The sequence below is a fragment of the Macroventuria anomochaeta genome, assembly GCF_010093625.1.
Source record: "Macroventuria anomochaeta strain CBS 525.71 unplaced genomic scaffold BU25scaffold_38, whole genome shotgun sequence".
In the NCBI taxonomy this organism is placed as follows: domain Eukaryota; kingdom Fungi; phylum Ascomycota; class Dothideomycetes; order Pleosporales; family Didymellaceae; genus Macroventuria; species Macroventuria anomochaeta.
The window spans coordinates 47,922-66,724 of NW_022985399.1; the positions used below are offsets into that span (position 1 = coordinate 47,922).

Here is an 18,803-nt window from a genome sequence, read left to right on the forward strand (position 1 = left end):
TCCACGCATTTGCGATGACCATGTCCGATGGAGACATGGATAAAATCAAGATGAGTAAGGAATTTCTAGGTATGCTGTGGTGCTTTTGATCCTTAAATCTCATTCACGAACGGAAATTTCTTTGGTATCTCAATCAAGAATTCACCTTTGTCTCATCATGTCCCCCACTACTACGGAAGATTCTACGTCTAGCAACCACGGTTACGCCAAGACATCGCTGAATACCGTCAACCGTTATCGAGGCCGTGGTGCGTCAAGAGTGTCCAACTATACCATGTTTTAGGTGTGCATTGTTGTTTACCGTTAGAACTAGGTCAATATGAATACCAACACGTCTACCCTATCATTGACGAGGCACCCATCCTCCACGTTGCCTTCCACGGCTCTCCAGACCAGGATGACTTTGCCTTCCCTGTCATACTGCCTATGCTCGGCTGCACCGGCAACTTCGAGGAAGATCCAAACAACGACGGCCGCCGTTCCATTTACCTTCATGGCTACGTCTCATCACGCATAATGCGGCTCTCCCGAAAGAACCCTGCCTCAAACAACATTGCTGGTGCCGAGGGCATCCCAGTCTGTGTTTCCGCCACCTTGATGGACGGCATCGTTCTGGCACTCACCCCTAACCACCACAGCTGCAACTACCGATCTGCCGTCGCGTTTGGATACGCACAAGTCGTCGAGGACGAGCCCGAGCGTCTTTATGCCATGGAGCTCATTACCAACAACCTGGTTCCAGAGCGCTGGCAGCATACGCGCTATCCAAACAAGACGGAGCTCAAGAGCACTGGGATCTTGCGCATTGATATACATTCAGCGAGTGCCAAGGTCCGTGCTGGCACGACTGGAGAGGCGAGGGAGGATCTCAAGGATGAGACGATGCGAACGAAGGTTTGGGCTGGCGTGGTGCCGAGCAGGATGGTCTACGGAACGCCGTTACCAGCGCCGACCAACATGTTTCCCGGCATGCCGGAGTATATTGAGGACTGGGTGGAAGAGTGGAATGAAAAAGCTGAGAGGTATTCTGCAGAGGCGGCCGGGCTGTGATTTACATTTTCAGATTTGTAGATAAATTGCGGAATGACAAAGTCCACGAGATGAATTCATGAACGCATTCGAACCATTCACTAGCTGCAAGGCAAAGGTTGCACGTCCATCATTATAGTCTAAAAGAAGTTTTTTGAATTAGGTTTTGTTTTCAGCTGAAGGCATTACAGCCATGCCATTGTAGGTATTTGATAAAGATATGAAGTCTGACTCGACATGTTTAGAGCACATGTTTTCGATCCAAACGCAAGCCAAGTATGAAAAGGTCAATATATCCACATTATCGCACACTGTGAGACCAATGCCCAATTTTCCATGTGCTTGTAGCTCTATTCGTCTCTTGCCCGCTTTTGAACATAAACGTCGATTTTTACCACAAGACAAGTATGCAGTTACTCCAAAGCTCACAGAACCATTATTACCCTGACGGACTTTCTGGACAGGGAAAGATGATACCCGAGAATCCTACAATCAGGGCGATCATCGCGATCAACGCGATCTACCAAACTTGCCAATTCCTTCCACAAATTACGCAATGATGCATAAGCCCGACGTTCCTTCTGCAAACTTGAAACATTTACGACGACTTGCAGTGTCGATCCTGGTGAAAAAGTGTCGACAGCATGCTCGGCCGATAGCGGATAGTGGACTAGGCTCGGGGAAAGCTTACTTAGTGCCATTTACTCAATTTAGGCAATTTCAGGAATTTCGGATGGTGCATTAGCGTGCTGGCGTCATCGTGGATTGGCCGTGCGACATCGTTGGACGTGAGCTTGATGCTTGGGGAATGATGATGAAAATAGGGTTCGAGGGTTTGAGTTGAGGTGAGATGAGCGGGTTATCGCCGAATCGCCGAGGAAGGACAGGATGCTTGTTGCTACAGACAAGCAAAAACTTCCAAAACGTACAAGTGAGTTTGCGTGGTTTTAATGATTGTGCTTGTCGCTAATCTGACTTTACGTTTCAGAAAAGCTCATCGAAAAAGAAGTAATAAAACTACTCGCCACATACGATTCAGAACGTTACAAGCAATATGCCGCATAAGATGAATTCGTCTGTCGAGACTACAATACTCGATGCCATCTACACGCCTGGGAACGATGGGAAACCTCGACTATATTCCTTCGCCTGGCGAGCCAACGCTTCCCCCAAGCCCTTTGTCATACAATCTGTCGACTTACTCATCGAGCGACTGCCCGACAACACTCAAGCGCGCCAACATGTTCCAACCGTTACATGGCCACAGAAGCTTCGTTCAGGGTTGGAGCTAGGAGACAGCAAAGTCGATATTCGAGCATTTCTAGATCAAGCTCTACAAGAGCGCGACAGCACGTCAGGTCCGGCAGCTGTGAAATTGATCATGCCAAAGGTTGGAGGCTACGTCGCGCAATCTAACATCATCCAAACACGACTGTATGGTTGTACCCACGTCGAGTCGGTGGCTAGCTTTCTTCAGCCCGGTGAGCGTATAGAAGCTTGCGCAGCGCTCGCGGCACCTCAATCAGGGAATGTGGCTTTAATCTCACAACTCCACGACCTTCTCACAGGCGCAATTGGTGCCGTCAGTACGGCCCAAAACACCATCCCTGGCCCCGTATCACCTTGGCAGGTGTTCGATAACTTAGAAAACGAGCTCCGAAATCGTCTCGGGTTGAAGTTCCTTGTGCCTGACCCTGTTCCACGAAGGCGCATAGGGCTCGTCCACTGTCTAGACTATCGTATGTCTCTCGAATTGCTTCTACATTTGAACATCGACCTTGTTGTCTTTGACCAGCCGGGAACTTGTATGGAAGATCCTTATGGCCCTCGTGCGCACTTGCGGGTGTCATTCCACCCTGTCGACCTGAACCCAGATGATGGGTTCGTGCAGCGCTTGTACCTTGCAGCTCGTGACCAGCGCCTGCATGGTCTAACATCGCGATTTGATCCGCTCTTTGAGAAGGTGGCACAAGTAGCTCAGCTTCTAGAGCTTCCCACTGCAGCACCATCAGCGATGGCAATTGCCACGAACAAGTACCTCACTCGCATCACATGCTCTCAGCCAGACCAGAATGGAAATGAGCACGATCAAGACAGCCTTCGACCTCAACTCATCTGTGTTAAGGGCAGGAAGGAGCTGGAGGAGCGGCTGAAAGATCCGGAGAAACGCTTGCAAATTCCCTACCCCGTCGTTGTCAAGCCCACAAATGGCCGGGGTAGCTACGGAGTTGCCAAATGCGTGAACGAGACAGAGCTACTCGCGGACGTGGAGTGGGCGGGAGGCTACATTGGCTTTCACAACTCACAAGTCATGATTGAACCGTATTGTGACGGACCCGAGGTCGACATCAATCTCGCCATGTGGGACGGCGAGGTCACATTCTTCGACATCTGCGACAACGCCCCGACTGCGGGCGATCTCGACGAGGTGACTGGCAGTGGGAGGAAGGATTTTCAAGAGGGTTTGTTCATGTACCCATCACAGCTGCCAGAGTCGGAACAAGCCCTGGTATGCAAACACATCCGCGAGTACATTCTGCGTATGGGCTTCCGTACAGGCGTCTTCCACTGTGAGGCACGCATTCAAAATTCTTCCATGCACTACGTTCGGCAGAGCGGAAGCGGCATCGTCGATCTCGAGGCAAGACCAACCATTGCTGGCAAAGAGCCCAGCGTCTTCCTGCTTGAGGTTAACGCCCGTGCGCCAGGCTACGTCGGCCTGTATGCCGCCGGCTGGACCTGGGGCGTTGATTTATGGGCGCTGCACATGCTGAATTGTGTTGCGGACGAAGCCCGCTTCCGCATGCTTTCCGTGCCCTTTGCCAATGGAGCGCAGCATGACAGCGCGGTGCTACTTATTATGCCGGAGAAAAGGGGCATACTCCGGTCAGAGGATCCACACCCGCGGCTAAGACGTGAGAAGCCCGAGTTGGCTGCGTGCGTGCCTCTTGTTTTGAATTACTTCAAAGTAGGGCAGCAGGTGACGCCACCAGACGATACGGAGACTTGTTTCACATCGGTCATGGTGGTGGAGTCGAAGAAAGGGAGAGCGGATCTAATGAGAACGGTGGAGGAGGTAAGAGTTGAGTGGACGCCTGTAATTGAATGAGGGGTGCGACGATCCGGTATAGACCTGGTTCTCCTAAACTGGATCTCTCATTTCATTGTTTTGATTTAAGTTAGTATGTGGTATCTACATAAAACAAGAAAGCCAACACCATGCCCCACTAGAGTCTGTGGGTGGACACTGTACGCTGAAAATCCACGGTCTCAACCTATCTTATATTACAGAACAACAGAACTGACATTCCCTCTAGCAACTGTACGCGCAGCATTAATTCCATTTATTTACTGCTTATATCCTCATTCGTACTTGAGATAGGTACCGTTTCCAACCTCACTAACCTTCCTTCATAAAATACTGCAGTTCGACCGGTGCACCCGCCTCGTGCTTCCACAATAACCGGTCGATCTTACCACTCTCGCCGTCACTCATCTGAAAGTGCAGTTTGAAATGGTCTACAACAAGCGGATACGTGACCATGCGTCCCCTCTTCGCCTGCTCTTCGCGAGAAGCTAACCACGAGAAGGTATCATGTTCGTAGTGCGACAGAGCCCACGCCTGGCTGTCGAGGCCCTGAAACGCCACTTCCAGCCCGGATGGTGCCGTATCTCGCGCTCTCACATCCAGGATCCACCCACGCTTCTCATCGCGATATCTGCCGATATATTCCTCTCTGGAACGCGTCGCGGTGCCGGCTTTCCTCGTCGCTTCAAGCTTCTCCTCGAACTTTTTCACGTTCAATGCCGCATTGCCCGCAGCCTCGGTGGCTAACGCCAGGTAGTCCGATGGCTCCGGCGTGTCGACGAGCGCCTCCAGGAGTGCCATGCTGACCCATCCAGAAACGTCACCCAGCGCGATTGAGTTGGTACAGACAACAACGCTGCTGTTGATCTCGGGCAGTAGCGCGATAGAAACATGGTACCCTGGTAGACTTCCGCCGTGCGCTATCAGCGGCCCAACGTGGGTTCTGGGAATAATCTTGGGCATCCTCTTCACATAGATGCTGTTCCATCCCATTCCGAGGACGGTATTCGGAAGCTGTGTGCGGTACCAGCCAAACGCGTACGACTTCTCGAGCAGTCCTTTGGTCGTGAAGATGTGGCCCGACAGTTGCTGCATTCCGTGCTTGATTGCGAGAGACGAGTTGTTTGTCTGCAAACCGGCCTCGCAACGAAAGGCTTGCAGGAGGGCAATGCTGTATGCCATCAGGTCGTCAGCGCTGCTGACACCACCCAGAGCTGGAGCCATGATGGTACTGCCATTGACTGGTGGCTGCGGCATGGGATAGAGTGAAGCATCGTCCAAGGCTGCATATGGTCTGGCAAGATCCAAGGCATCAGAGGGATTGACAGGCTCAACGGTGGTATTATTGAGTCCCAGAGGCATATACACCTTCTCTTCGAGATACTGTGCATAGGTCTTTCCACTGACACGCTCAATGACCTCGCCAGCCAGTGCATAGCCCCAGTTACTGTAGCCCCAGTCGGCACGAAATTGGCCGGTAAGAGGCAGGCTGTTGTAGTACGGAAGGAGATCTTTCTTCTCGAGCAGCAAAGTCGCATCCGATCCTTGCCACCAGAGGTTGGAGCGACCTAGTCCAGAGCGGTGGCTCAGGAGGTCGACAATAGTAAGGTTCTCAGTTACAGTGACACTCGTCGACTGCAATTCAGGGATGATGCTTTTGATCGGTGTATCCCACTTCAATCTGCCCTCAGCAACGAGCGCACCCACTGCCGAAGCTGTAAACGTCTTGGCCATGGTTCCGATGGGAAATTGCGTGCTTCCAGTGATCGGCTTCTTTGTCTCCAAATCTCCGAAGCCGAAACTCGTGCGATGAATGGGCTGGCCATTGTGAGATACTGCAAAAGAGATTCCTGGCGTGCCGGCGACTTTGCAAATATTTTGAATCACGGGCTCGAGTGCCTGAAGACGCTGTTGAAGAGTATCTATAGCCTCCGAACGTCTGGCCATGTCGGCAGAATGTGACTTGATGATCAACCACCCAGAGACCGCTATTTCATCATTTATATGGACTTACACACCACGCCTTCAAACCAACAGCAGCTGCCATCTGATCATTGCTAGTAAACTCCGAGCCTATAGCTGAACACAGGACATTCGCGATTTTGGGGTTTACGTGCATCTTTTCCTAAGAGGGAATTGAGCGCGATCTCATGTCCGAGCAGGTCGCCTCGAGCGTCGGACATAGAGTCGTTAGCGCGTTATCAAAGCGTGGTAACGTCTTGGCATCCTACCACCTTCCCCGCACTAATACATTCTGGTAGAATGCTTGTTGTTGTCGGCGTTAGTCTGTTTCTGTGTGATGACAAAGAACGCTATCGAAGGATATCTCGCCTGCTCGGCTCGCTCATTCAATTCACGCAAATCACTTTTCGACAATCATGGGGACCGCAAGCAAAGAGGTAATCCGGCAAGGTCACGTCGACAACGAAAAGGGCGTTACGGATGCCGAAAAAAGCGACCCGAAGCAAAGCCAAAGTCAGAGCAAGCACATTACCGACAGTCCAGAAGCCGCTTGGGACGAGGCATTCCTCGTCACATTCGCCGCTGACGATGCTGAAAACCCACTCAATTGGACCACGAAGCTCAAATGGGGAGTTACGGCGGCTGTATCTGGAACGGGCTTTGTTCGCATCATGGTTTCGACGGTAAGGTTCCTTACTTGAATGCCAAAGTCGTTGCTCATGAGATTTTTGCAGATGATGGCACCTGCGATCAACACTATCGCATCTGAACTGCACATGTCCACGACTGAGTCGTTCATGGCGCTATCGGTCTATCTCTTAGCCACCGCATTTGGACCGCTCATCATTGGCCCTCTGTCAGAAGTCTACGGCAGAAGGCGCGTCTTCCACGTTACCAACGTGTGGTTCCTGTTGTGGAATTTCGTTTGTGGCTTCGCAAACTCCAAGGGCCTGCTTATCGCCGCCCGTCTGCTGGCCGGCTTTGGCGCGAGTGCAGCATACAGTTTGGCATATGGCGTGCTCGGCGATGTGTGGCCCGCGGAGCAGAGAGGACGCTCCGTGAGCCTGTACCTACTGATTCCACTTACAGGGTCCGCTGTTGGTCCGATCGTCAGCGGGTTCATTGTCGAGTATTCCACTTGGCGATGGATGTTCTGGTCTACTACTATTCTCCAAGTCATCCTCGAGGGAACCTCCCTGCTCGTGTTCTACGAGAGTTACGCGCCCTTCCTTCTTCGCAAGCGAGCCGAAAAACTGCGCAAAGAGACCGGCGACTCTCGCTACCACGCCGCAATCGAGATGCGCGAATCCGGCCGCTCGACTATGTGGAAGCTGCGCCGCAGTTTGTCCCGTCCCCTGCGCCTCTTGGCATTCCACCCAATCATCCAGATCCAGGCCATCCTGGCAGGCATAAATTATGGCCTGCTGTATTTTGCGTTAGCCAGCTTCTCAGCTCTGCATGTCTCCGCATACGGTGAATCCGTTGCCATCTCTGGCCTGCATTACATCGCCATCTGCACTGGCACCATCTCGGGCGCCCAGCTCTGCGGACCGCTCATGGACTATGTTTACAAGAGGCTGACAAGTCACTCCGGCGACGGCCGCGTACCCGAGCTCCGCATCCCGCTTCTGTTGCCAGGCGTCTTCTTCACGCCCATCGGCTTCCTGCTCTACGGCTGGGCGGCGCAATACCGCCTCTTTTGGCTTGTTGTCGACATTGGCGCGGCTCTGTTGTCCCTCGGCATGCAGATCTTCGACACCACCTTGCATGCATATGTCATGGATGCGTACCCAGAGCACATCAGCTCGGCTTCAGCTGCGACGCAAGTGCTCAGGAGTCTGCTGGCGTTTGCGTTTCCGTTGTTCTCAGACAAGCTGTACGATACGCTGGGATACGGGTGGGGCAACAGTCTCATGGCATTTTTGTCAATTGGGATTGCATTGCCGGCGACGGGCATACTCTGGCGCTGGGGTGCAAAGTTGAGAGCCAAGCGAGAGTCAAGTTACTAAGAGACGTCATGGCCGTGGCTGCACTACAGCTACTTGTCTTGGATGACGAGAGTCAGGCTCTGCGTCACTCTTTCAATGATGGTCTTGGTTTTCAAAGCTGTTTACTGGTGAACGAAGGAGAACACCAGGCACAGTAGAAAGAATGCGTCTTCAACTTTTGAACGCGATGCGATGACAATTCCTCATCAGCGTAGCTACATCAATACCTGGTTCAATATAACGCTGTCCCTGTATCTCGGGTTCACTCATTATCTCTCTTATTTGCTAGTATCTGTTTTCATGTATTTCTTGCAGTGAGCCTCTCTCAACTCCTCCATACAACAGCCACCTCTCTACAGACTGAAGAGCCTTGTATGACACAAGCAAGGTTTGTTGTCGTCAAGCTGAAATGGGGAACTTGAACAAAACTAGAAGGCTTGGTATGAACTGCAAATACTATGTATTATACCTAGCTACTTGAGCTGCTATCTGACCATGACAAAGGTGACCAAAACTGTAATGAGAAATCATGCTAGAAAGATATTTTCGAGTTGTGACAGAAAACATCCAAGATGGAAATAGCAAAATTGTGCAATAGATTATAAACAGTGTAGACGAGCTGCGTAGATTGGAAGATGTCGTTACCGCCGCTAACACGAACGTGGGATCTCAGAGGTAGAATTGCTGACCAAGTAGATTCAAGTTTATGCAATCAAACTGGTTTTGCGCTATGGATGAGCTGTGACATGGGGGGAGGGGGGGGGGGTATAGAAGTAATAACGATAGCGATGTCGTTATTTACAAGCAGGTATACGGATGCTAGGATGGCAGGGCTAAGGTCTTAGCGATGACTGGGAGGGTAAGTGGTGATTTGCCCGACACTTGGTAGACACGATTTGATGGCAAGGACATTGAATGATCAGACCAAGAATTCCATTAAAGTCAACATGTGATGGTTTATGAAGTAAGGAGGTCATGTGTGCCACGTGTTTGGGTGCAGTTCTCTTGCTCGTTCCAACAAGCACCTTCTGCCCTTGGCTGCACGAGACATACGTCATGTAAACAGACCCTGTTGATGGTCCGGTGAGAGGCAGGACACAGAAGAATAGAACAATAACAGAATATGTTGCAGGCCAAGCGCTGTTGTGAACCTGAACTGCGTTACTAATCGTGCCGCACAAGGGCCTAGATAAGCTGAGCTACGATGCTAGAATAATACAACAACTTACACACTCTTCTTAACATCCCATACTTGCAACCCCCACACTCAATCGTGCGACAGAATATACTGATTTTACTGCTTTGGGCAGTTCGACACTGACTTACTGCCCTGCGCGGTTACACCTTCATTTATTGCATCTACTACAACACAACAAGGATTAGAAAATCGATGTAATTTAGAGGATGTAAGCGCCAAGCCTTCTCCTTTATCGAGTTCCGGCATCAAGCTTATGTATAGTTTGCAAGGATACCTAAGAGCTATCTCTGGCTCACACATGCTCCATTTCAAGGGTATGATACTGTCAGGGTGTGGATTGTGAGTGATCAGTACGCATATGCAGAAATATTGAAGGATTGAACTGAGGTTGTATTGGGTGAAGCTACGGACAGTATGTATAGGTGAGTGTAAACAACGCTAGTGTGATGTGGCAGTCACTCTCATGGCAGGTGAGGTTCGACAGGCAGGAGCACCCTGAACCGTGACAGATACAGTGTTCAATTGGACCACAAATACTCAGATCGCCTGGCCTAACCCTAGCATCGGTCTTGATCTTAGGCTCTGTCTAGGTGTCCTGTGACACGTATTCTTTCGCTTACGTAGCCCGTCAAACACAACGTCTAGTTGAGGCCGGGGGAATAATAGGGTTTTGATAGTATTCCTACATTGCACAGCACAGTTTGCGAATGGCCATGACACATAATCCTGGCTCTTTGTGCAAGCCAGGATCTTCTATCGGTAGGACTTGCTCCTAAACGTTTTGCGTAGCCCAATTAGGAAGGAGGGCTTAGATCAACCTCAAGTCCACAACACCAAGACTTTGTAGCGAAGTATCTCAACAAGTACACAATATTATCTTATTGCAACACTTGGAAATCATTTTTTGGGTTCTTCAATGTGATGCAGTGAAGTACTATTAAATTCTACGGTGTGGTTGTTGAGCTATTCTGCACTTCCTGGTGCCTCTCTTTCCCCGTCGGTACTGCCACACCTATCCAGCAAGCGTGGATTGATGGGTTGTTCAACCTGGCTGCTGAACGACCCAAATGAGCCTTGAGATGCATCAATGGAGTGTTGCCATGCATCAGGGTGGGGTGTTTTAGGTCTGTTTTTCTGTTTTTGAGATGCTTGGGATGCTTGAGAAGATGCTTGAGATAATGTTTGTTCAGCATCCAGCTCCTTTAACTTTCTAACACAGCATCTTGTTTAAAGCTGCTGTACCCTTTGACACCCCTCTGCTTCAACAACTGCTTTAACTGAGACACTGTCAGATGTATATATACATCCTTGAGAACCTTCTTAGGTCTCTCCTTCATCACTGGAGGTGTGGGAAGCTCCTCAAGTCCTTGTGAAGGATCTTTCTAGATGTACTCCCACTGCGGTTGGTGCTCAACATCATCTGTGGTGGTAGTAAGTAAATCTTTTTCAGCCTCCAGGAGGATCTCAGTGTCCTGAGCTGTCTCATAATCATCCCACCAGTGTGTCTTGTCCTCGCCAACAGTGTAACAAAGTGATACCTGATCATCCTCAGTACCAAATGGATCGACTTTTGTCCCATTTTGCTTGAAGCTCTTCACAATACTACTCTTGGAGTCCTTCTCCCATGCCTCACGGGCACCTGTGTAGTGATTTTTTGGTATAACTTTGCTGACCAGACGTCCACAATACCTAGGTACTCATCCATAGAATCACCACACAAGGTTTTGAACTGACGATTGATATGTGTGTCAAGAGACTGGAGAACGCATGTTGTACCTCCAGGAATGACAACAAGTCATATACAAAGGGATCTGCACTTTGACTTCACATCCTCAGTGATGTGAAAGGCAACCGAATTGTACACAAGGAGGAATGGGATGCCTCCCAACCGTGCCTGTTGTGGCACAAGTACAATGTCAATCCATTGCAACATGATGTGCTCGTTGTTCCATGCTGTAGTATTGATTTCAACATGTACTCGGTCATCCCATGTGTGCTGCTCATTCCTCTTGATAGTGCCATGCTCTTGCCCGTGAAAAATGAGCCAAGCTGGGAGTTTTTCTTCATCTCCAGTGATGGCTAGTATGGCAGTTGCTTGTTGTTTTTCATTGCCACACATTGTTGTTTTGATCTGAATAGTGTCCCATCCCGTTGGATTGTATGTGCGGCCGCCTGAATATTCATATGGGATAGGTGTTTCATCCAGTTAATGACTGCACAAGGTTGGAAGCGTCAGTTGCCAACACTATTGATGCTGCAGCGCCTGATAAAGGAAAGAAAGCTGCATGTTTTGGGTAGCTAGCCTTCACTCAATCTATCACTCCGCACAAGTGTCATCTTCGAAGTTCTTGTCTTCTTACATACATGTTGTAAAACAGGCTATCACGTCCAGCAGAAAGACCTAAAACCTAGTAATTCAGCTCTTTTGAAAGTGGTCCGCCCAAGTATGTCGCCATCCATGCCCTTTCACTTGTCCCTGTTCTCTACACGAATAAGATCCTACCCAACATGGCAATTGTGTATACGCCCCAGATACCCAAGGACTGCCGGCAACGACACAGGGATAGAGAAAGGAACAGTGATGTGTTGAGCCTTGCCCAAGGCACTCAGTCTCGATGAGGAGACCTGAATCCAGAGTTGACCTCCTTTCCACTGAGGATATCTATGGACAAGTCGTCTGATTTGCTTATTTAGTTGACTATTCTGCACGTGACCGCTGGGTCATGCCTTGGGGAAGACCAAAATTGCTGCAGCAATCATTGAATGAGCCATACTGTCGCGCTGGATCGTGAGTGAAGTACGCATGTGCGGATATATTGAAGGATTGAACTGAGGTTGTATTGGGTGAAGCTACGGACAGTACGTATAGGTGAGTAGCTGTAAACAACGCTAGTGTGACGTGGCAGTCACTCCCATGGCAGGTGAGGTTCGACAGGCAGGAGCACCCTGAACTGTGACACATACTTACCTATACTAGGCAAACCATAAACCCCGCTCAACTTAGCCCACACATTTGACCACTAGCCGAAGATGACTTCATGGCTGGTTGGGAAGGTCCAAGCCCACGCATAGACGCGTTGCGATCAAGTCAAATTCAAGAGCATCGTATTCTCGGCTCGGAGCACGCCATCTCTATCTCCGCCCATTGTCCATATCTACAAGCGGGACATCGCGGTACTCCGTGACTGTCGTGATCGTTGCTGCACCTTCACCCTCTTTCCGTTTACTCATTTCTTTCTCCACCCGGCTCCCTTCGAACGTAGTGTTCTTCCTGTGCCGCACGAACGGTGCCTTCTCGATACCCACATGCACACTGCCATCGCCACCCACATAGCTTCCGTATCCATACCGGCAATCAAGCTCTTTCAAATACTTGTTTCTCTCTTTGTTCGTCATGTGACTCGTGCCCTGCAGATCTCTGACAGCGGCGCTGGACGCGAAGAGCGCAATAATGGCGGCGATGGAGGTGGGCATGCGGGGCAGATAGGCGCCAGGGCGGCGCAGGTACACGACGATGGATACGATGATGTAGATACCAAGGATGACTTCGGAGATGATGAAGAGCGGGGTGACCAAGAAGAGCCGCTGTTCTGGCGCGACTACGAATCCTGGGATCTGCGCGGTGGTGCTCGATGCCGGGACGAAGAGGATATCCTTGTTGACGCTGAGCCAGATGGCGAAGAGCCTTTGGTACGCTTTGGTAAGCGGCTCAATGACGTCTTCGTACGTCGGCAAGGGCGCGTTGGGGTCTGTGAAACGCAAGTCGCCTGCTGCGCGATTGATAAAGTAATGGAACTTTTCGCCTGTGAAAGAATCATTGTGGTAGCCCGAGAATCCTGAACGGAACAAGATGCGGTTGGACTGGGCGATTAAGTTGTCCGTACCGTTAGTAGTGTATCTGCTGAGCGCTTGCGCACTCTGGTCGGCGTCCAACGATCGATTTGTGGCTGGCGACTGCAACACGCCGTTGCTGTCGACATGAACATCGGCTTCTCCCACCAATAGCTTTGGTTGACAAGCCATCAGGAATGTATTGTTGCTCTTGGCCTCTCCGAAGTCGATTGTACGCATCCAACCCACTATCGCAGAGGACTGGCAGGTATCCGCTTCATATCGGCTTGCATATCGGGAGTTAATATCCCTTAGCAATTCCACGGCTGTTTTACCACGCGGAGGTGAGGTATCTTCGCTTTGGTCTCTGAAGTAGGGTCCAAGTGCGACAGCCTCAGCTTCCCGGCCCGCATAGCACCAGACGTCTGTAGCATTCCTGCTTGGGACTTTTATGGCAAAAGTCCAGCTCGAATTACTACCTTGCGTCGGAGTCCAATTCATTGCCAAGCGCAGCCGATAGTCCTGATCAAACACTAAAGGCTTACAATTTGGATTTGCGGCAAAGTACCTTGTCCGCGCTTTATACCCCCCACCTGGCACTTGCGCAGTAGAGTTGGAGATCAAGAAGGGAACATACATAGCGGCATCATCAACCCAGGCTGGCATGGTAGTGTTCCGGGTGTAGTTCGTTTCGGATGCAAGAAAAGGGGCTTCCACAATCTGACTTGTATCGTTTGCTTCCCCAAGCCTCCAGGCAACAGGGTCTGAGTCCGACACGCCGTGATTGGTGGAACGGCTGATGTTCGCGAACCGAGCCTCAAATGGGGGTGTGAACAGACTGGGTCGGGCGATTTCAACTTCTTGTTGGTAAAACAGCCCTGCGAAACTTGTTGCAAGCAGATTTGCTAAAAGTGCCATTGCGCAGACGGCGGCTATCGTCAAGTGGCCTGCACGGAGGGCTTTGGTGATCATGAGTTGCGGTGGAAGCGAAGTGTAGTTCAATGAAATTGAAACTGATGCTGGTGCCTGGGAGCGGCGTAGCCTCTCGAGTGGTTGCAACACGCAAAGCAAGCGATTGATCAAGATCCACATAGGCTCGATGAGGGTTGCAGCTGCCGTTGGCAAATACTTGACGACGATGTTGTACGTGATAGGGTTACGGGAGGGCAGGGGCAGACCTAATGAGTGTCAATAGTGGCTTTGAATTCTGAATGGCATCTCCTGTTTACCTTGTGGCTGACTCTTGGCGAAAGTTATGGCGAGAATGATCAAGAGTGCGACGAATAGACTGGTGAAAGGGACCGCAACATATGAACGAAACTCTGCAGGCTTGATGGCCTTGATGACTTGCGGTTCATCCATTACACCCTCGCCTGGATCATGCAACAACGATTGCTGCGCTTCAGCAGGCGGTGGTGCTTCGTAGATACTATCAATTTTCAGACTTGTTTGATTTTTCAAACACTAGAATAACTCACTGAGGTTGGGAGTTGTGATTATCGAGGATATATGCTCGCCTTAGTAGCTTCCGTTTCATGTAAGGAGTGGAACAGCAATCCAAGTCCTCGAAAGTAGAGATTAACCGGGGATCATCTGCGACCATCGCCATCGTCGCAGCGATGGAACCTGTATTGTAAGCGAAAGGCAATCGAGAGACGCTCGCAACATACCTGGTTCATCAATGAGTTTCTTGTATCCCGATTCATGGATTGAAATACAGAGCAACGCAATTGCTGAGAGAGAAACCAGTCCAAGGAGACACTCAACAAGATACGTGAAGGTCGGCTCGAACAACAATGTCTCCGTCCGAACAACCCGTTGACCATCAGTCTCAACGGTATGATCGGAGAAGTTTGTGGCCAGCACGTCCACCATTGAACGTACAAAAAGCAGCCTGTATGCAGATTCATAAGCCTCTTGCAGTACTATTGGATCGAGAAAGTCGGCGATGCGATGTTCAGATATTGCAATAGCCATTGCGGCCATGTGAGGAAGTTGCAAACCGGAACCCGGTCCATATGGGGACAGGTCTAGATCGTTGTTGCCCTCGCGATAGTTTGGTAGAACAGTGCCCGGTAGATTGTCGCTTCTGTCGATGTCGTTGGATCTGGAAATGGCGGAAGCTACTGTGCCCTCAAACAAACTGCTGTTGAACAAAACCTCGGACAACGGTCGTTTTGGCCCATGAAAATTGAGCTCCAAAGGTTTTTTCGTAACAACGTTGATGGTCGCCTCGACATTCTGTTCATAGTAACTCGGCCTGCATGCTATTGCTGTAATGTTGTTGGGAGGGTCGGTGTCTTTGCTCTTATTTCTGATGAACGCCGCAACCACAGTCCCTTTGCACGGTGAATTCTGAAGTGTGGTATTGACGTTGTTCGGAAAAGAGCGATCCTTGTAGTATCCAGCGTAGACGGTGGAAAAGGTCTTGTAACGTGCCTTGCCATCGCTGATGCCTGCACGAATTCGGAGCGGGGTACCGATCGTATTGTTCACAAAGTCGGGGAGTCCAACAGTGCATCCGGCGGAGGTGTTGAAGTAGGTGGTGGGGAACTCTCGACACCCCTTATCACACCCTACCTGGACGAATGTGTCTACAATTTGACATTGCATGTCCATGCTGTACACAGTAGTGTTTGTTGTCCAGGTGTCGAGGTTTCCAGATGGAGCGTGAGATGTCTTTGCTTTGAATGGCGCTAGTGTGTAATTTCGTGACATGAATGATGGGAGCGTCTCGTTCAATTCCAGTATACCGTATGCTGACTGCGCGTAACGCAGACCAAGCCCAGACTCTTGCATCGAAGAAGGTATGAAGTTGCTCGAGACCGCAAAAGTCTCGGGGTATGTCCGTGTTGTTTGTTTGACCGAGAGTATACTAGCTTGAAGAGGTACAATGCCGAATGTAGTCAGAACAGCTGTGAGCGACGCCCAGAAGACCAACCAGTGCCTGCACAATATCAGTCATCAATTCTCGATCTTCGATACTTGTCTAGCGGTACTGACTTTCTCTTAGCGGCAACAAAAGGTACGAAAGGGACGAAATCGAACGGATAGTGCAATAGAATGGAGTCTTTCGCGAGCGCTCCTTCTGATTGTGACATTTGACGATATGGTTCGTAGCGCTTAGCATCGTGGTCTATCCAAACAACGAAGATGCTGAAGATCACGGCGACAATTGTTGGCAAGTAGAGATACCAGAACGAGCGGCGTAGCGGAATGTCGTTGATCTTTGCTGCGAAGATTAACCCGCCCTCAGTTTGACTCTTGTGGAGATAGAATTGAAGGACGGCGATGGAGGTCCAGCAGAACAGAATAGCAAGGATGAGATTCCACCAACGTAGGGCAGGAGGGTACCAGCCTTGCCGCTGATGGACCATTATTGAGATCAGACGTGATGTCTGGTGGTGAGGTTCAAAATCCTGGTACGTGATTTTGCGCGGGGCGGCGAAGAGAGACAGTAGGCACTACTTATAAGCCTCCATGTTTCACCCTCGAAGCGGTGCTAAGGTACGGCTCCCAAGGCGCACCTGCAGGCGAGGGTTATGAGTAAATATGGACCGTACCTCTTGAACTATGTTAGTGGGCCATTGAGAAACACCATAGAATCTGCCGTACGTTCAATTCGTTGTGACAGCGTGACTTGTATGACGGCTTTGCAAGCATTAACATGGACATTAATTGTGCAGCGGCATCGATCCGACCCTAGAGTGGAAAAGATCACCCATATTCAGCTACGCCACGCTTGGCGCACTCTTATTGGTGGGACCCTTGCTTTGACAAAACATTGAGCGCTCTTTGGATTGGTTCGCGTGCAACCGTAAGCGTCTGGAACCTGATTTAGGTACCGTCCAGAGGTTAAATTTATGATACGTTGGAGCTAATTGCGGCGCGTTGTGACCGGAAGGTATGCGGCACGCGAGCTTTTTGGTGGAGGAAGGGGCGGACATCCCGCCTGGACGTACATCCCGCCTGGGCGTGGCTATTCGGCAAGCATCATCTCAGCGTCCCAAAGGTAGCAAACGGTACAGTCAAAGGATCCCGAGAACTGGATCATTGACCCGTGTCTTGCTGAGGCTCGAAGCCAAGTGAAAGTTTCGCAGGTAAGCTCGTATAGACATCCTAACCACAGCAGAAGATGGACATAAGGTCGAGCCATTTGAATTCATCTGTCCGACGTCTTCCCGACGCTAGGTAAGCGCGCGGTTAGACTTGCTGGAAACCTGAACCGAGCCCCATCCAGAAAGACTACTTCGAAGGACTCTAATTTTTGTTGATGGAGAAGTCCCTTTTTCGAGCAGTGCTACTGTGAACATCCTTCGCTACCTCGGTCAATTCGACACGTTCACATTCGAAAATAGGCTCGATCGCGTCGCGGACAAGATCGATGCTGATCTCAAAGTCTATACATGCAAATGTTGGAGCCATGGTTCGCGCAAGGAACGCCGTCGATATCGAAGGTCAGATCCGAAAGCTCCAACTTGTTCGGGTGTCTTTTGGTTGCGCAGTTGGAAGTCAACGGCAGGCTGAACGACCAAAACTGTAGGAAGCCCTTGTTCCTAGCGACATTCGGGCTGAATTAGTCGCCAATGACGAGGTCGATTGGTATTGCGTCCGTCTTGTGATCGTACTTGAAGAAGTGCCACTGCACCATCACAGAGAGTGTGCAGTCGTTCCAATCCTCAAGATCAGACATCTCCCTCGCCTTTTCTCGGCTCAAACCCCACTTCCACCTCTTGTCTCGGGGGACGCTCGGGATTGATGTAGCCTCGATGCCGCGGAAGAGCCAAACAATCTATGATTCCGCATTGATCCACTCATAGGTATCGCCATCAATATACCACGACGGGATTCTGCCCCATCCACAACGGGTCTAGCTCGGGAAATGCTCTCTTCTATAGCTGCTGGCGTCGAACAAGGTGGCCCAATCTAGCATTCGGACTATCGTGCCCACGTCCGCCTCAGACTGTGTGAGACGCGCAAAGTCGCGCAGCATAGCTTGGAAAGCGTTCAGCACGTCGTTGTTGTAGGTCAACTTTCCTTCCAGAAACTCGCGTATGATCGTCATTAGGATATCACCGAGGCCGCCGTGCAGATCGCGGTGGAGCATGAAGCGACGGTGTGGCCACAGTTCGTAGTCAGTACAGAGATAGCTGGAGTCGACATGGTTGAGGGTGTTCATTCGCGGGGTAACACCCTGGGTGATGATGTCTTCCCGAAATGTTGCATAGCGGTAGGAGAAGATGACTTGCGACACAAGGAGGAAGAGGTATCTTGAGCACAATAACCATTCTTGGAAGCTGCAAGATGTCAGTAGAAGTGCGGTAACGGGCGCGCGGAGCACATACGTCCATCCTCTAATTACCCATGGAGAGTTCTTTTGACGTGCCAGTTGCACAACATCTCTGAACGCGATGTCTCGAGCCTTCTTTGACACCCGGAAGTCCAGAGCCAGCGTTGTCGCCAGATGCAGCGACTCTGCTGAAGTATGAACTAGAACAAATGGCATCCATGGAGTCTATGATGACCTCCTTGCTTTTGGGGTCACCTTGAATGATGATATAATAATCGTCAGTCTCAGGCCCTAGGTGTAGAGAGTGGCTTACCAGAGGCTGTTGATCCAAAGTTGACGATGCCGAATTCCTTCACAAGGGTGATCGAGTCTTGGATAGTCGCCAGTAATTGATACCAGACAAGGTCTAAGCCCCCA

At 50.4% G+C, this 18,803-nt stretch overlaps 6 protein-coding genes across 6 annotated transcripts; 3 read left to right on the forward strand and 3 right to left on the reverse strand.

Annotated features, from left to right (window-relative positions):
• Positions 1–157: 157 nt before the first annotated feature.
• BU25DRAFT_462122 (flavin-nucleotide-binding protein) lies at positions 158–1,050 on the forward strand (the record flags this gene model as incomplete). Its single annotated transcript, XM_033710495.1, has 2 exons — positions 158–248; positions 314–1,050. The coding sequence occupies 2 exons, from the start codon at positions 158–160 to the stop codon at positions 1,048–1,050; spliced, it is 828 nt and encodes a 275-aa protein (XP_033557406.1).
• A 1,045-nt stretch (positions 1,051–2,095) lies between these two features.
• BU25DRAFT_350366 (uncharacterized protein) lies at positions 2,096–4,138 on the forward strand (the record flags this gene model as incomplete). Its single annotated transcript, XM_033703301.1, has 1 exon — positions 2,096–4,138. One exon carries the CDS (start codon positions 2,096–2,098, stop codon positions 4,136–4,138), a length of 2,043 nt encoding a protein of 680 aa, XP_033557407.1.
• A 291-nt stretch (positions 4,139–4,429) lies between these two features.
• Positions 4,430–6,064, reverse strand: BU25DRAFT_478398 (putative D-aminoacylase; the record flags this gene model as incomplete). The annotated part of the gene is made up of 1 exon (XM_033710996.1): positions 4,430–6,064. The coding sequence occupies one exon, from the start codon at positions 6,062–6,064 to the stop codon at positions 4,430–4,432; it is 1,635 nt and encodes a 544-aa protein (XP_033557408.1).
• Positions 6,065–6,492: 428 nt separating this feature from the next.
• BU25DRAFT_401024 (MFS multidrug transporter-like protein) lies at positions 6,493–8,297 on the forward strand (the record flags this gene model as incomplete). The annotated part of the gene is made up of 2 exons (XM_033704989.1): positions 6,493–6,762; positions 6,814–8,297. 2 exons carry the CDS (start codon positions 6,496–6,498, stop codon positions 8,086–8,088), a joined length of 1,542 nt encoding a protein of 513 aa, XP_033557409.1. The 3' UTR covers positions 8,089–8,297.
• A 3,818-nt stretch (positions 8,298–12,115) lies between these two features.
• BU25DRAFT_414485 (uncharacterized protein) lies at positions 12,116–16,661 on the reverse strand. Its single transcript, XM_033707298.1, has 5 exons — positions 16,100–16,661; positions 14,767–16,043; positions 14,575–14,722; positions 14,326–14,525; positions 12,116–14,274 (listed from the first exon to the last, which is right to left on the reverse strand). Exons 1-5 carry the CDS (start codon positions 16,471–16,473, stop codon positions 12,398–12,400), a joined length of 3,876 nt encoding a protein of 1,291 aa, XP_033557410.1. The 5' UTR covers positions 16,474–16,661; the 3' UTR covers positions 12,116–12,397.
• A 1,305-nt stretch (positions 16,662–17,966) lies between these two features.
• BU25DRAFT_462127 (uncharacterized protein) lies at positions 17,967–18,602 on the reverse strand (the record flags this gene model as incomplete). The annotated part of the gene is made up of 2 exons (XM_033710496.1): positions 17,967–18,393; positions 18,442–18,602. 2 exons carry the CDS (start codon positions 18,600–18,602, stop codon positions 17,967–17,969), a joined length of 588 nt encoding a protein of 195 aa, XP_033557411.1.
• Positions 18,603–18,803: the final 201 nt, after the last annotated feature.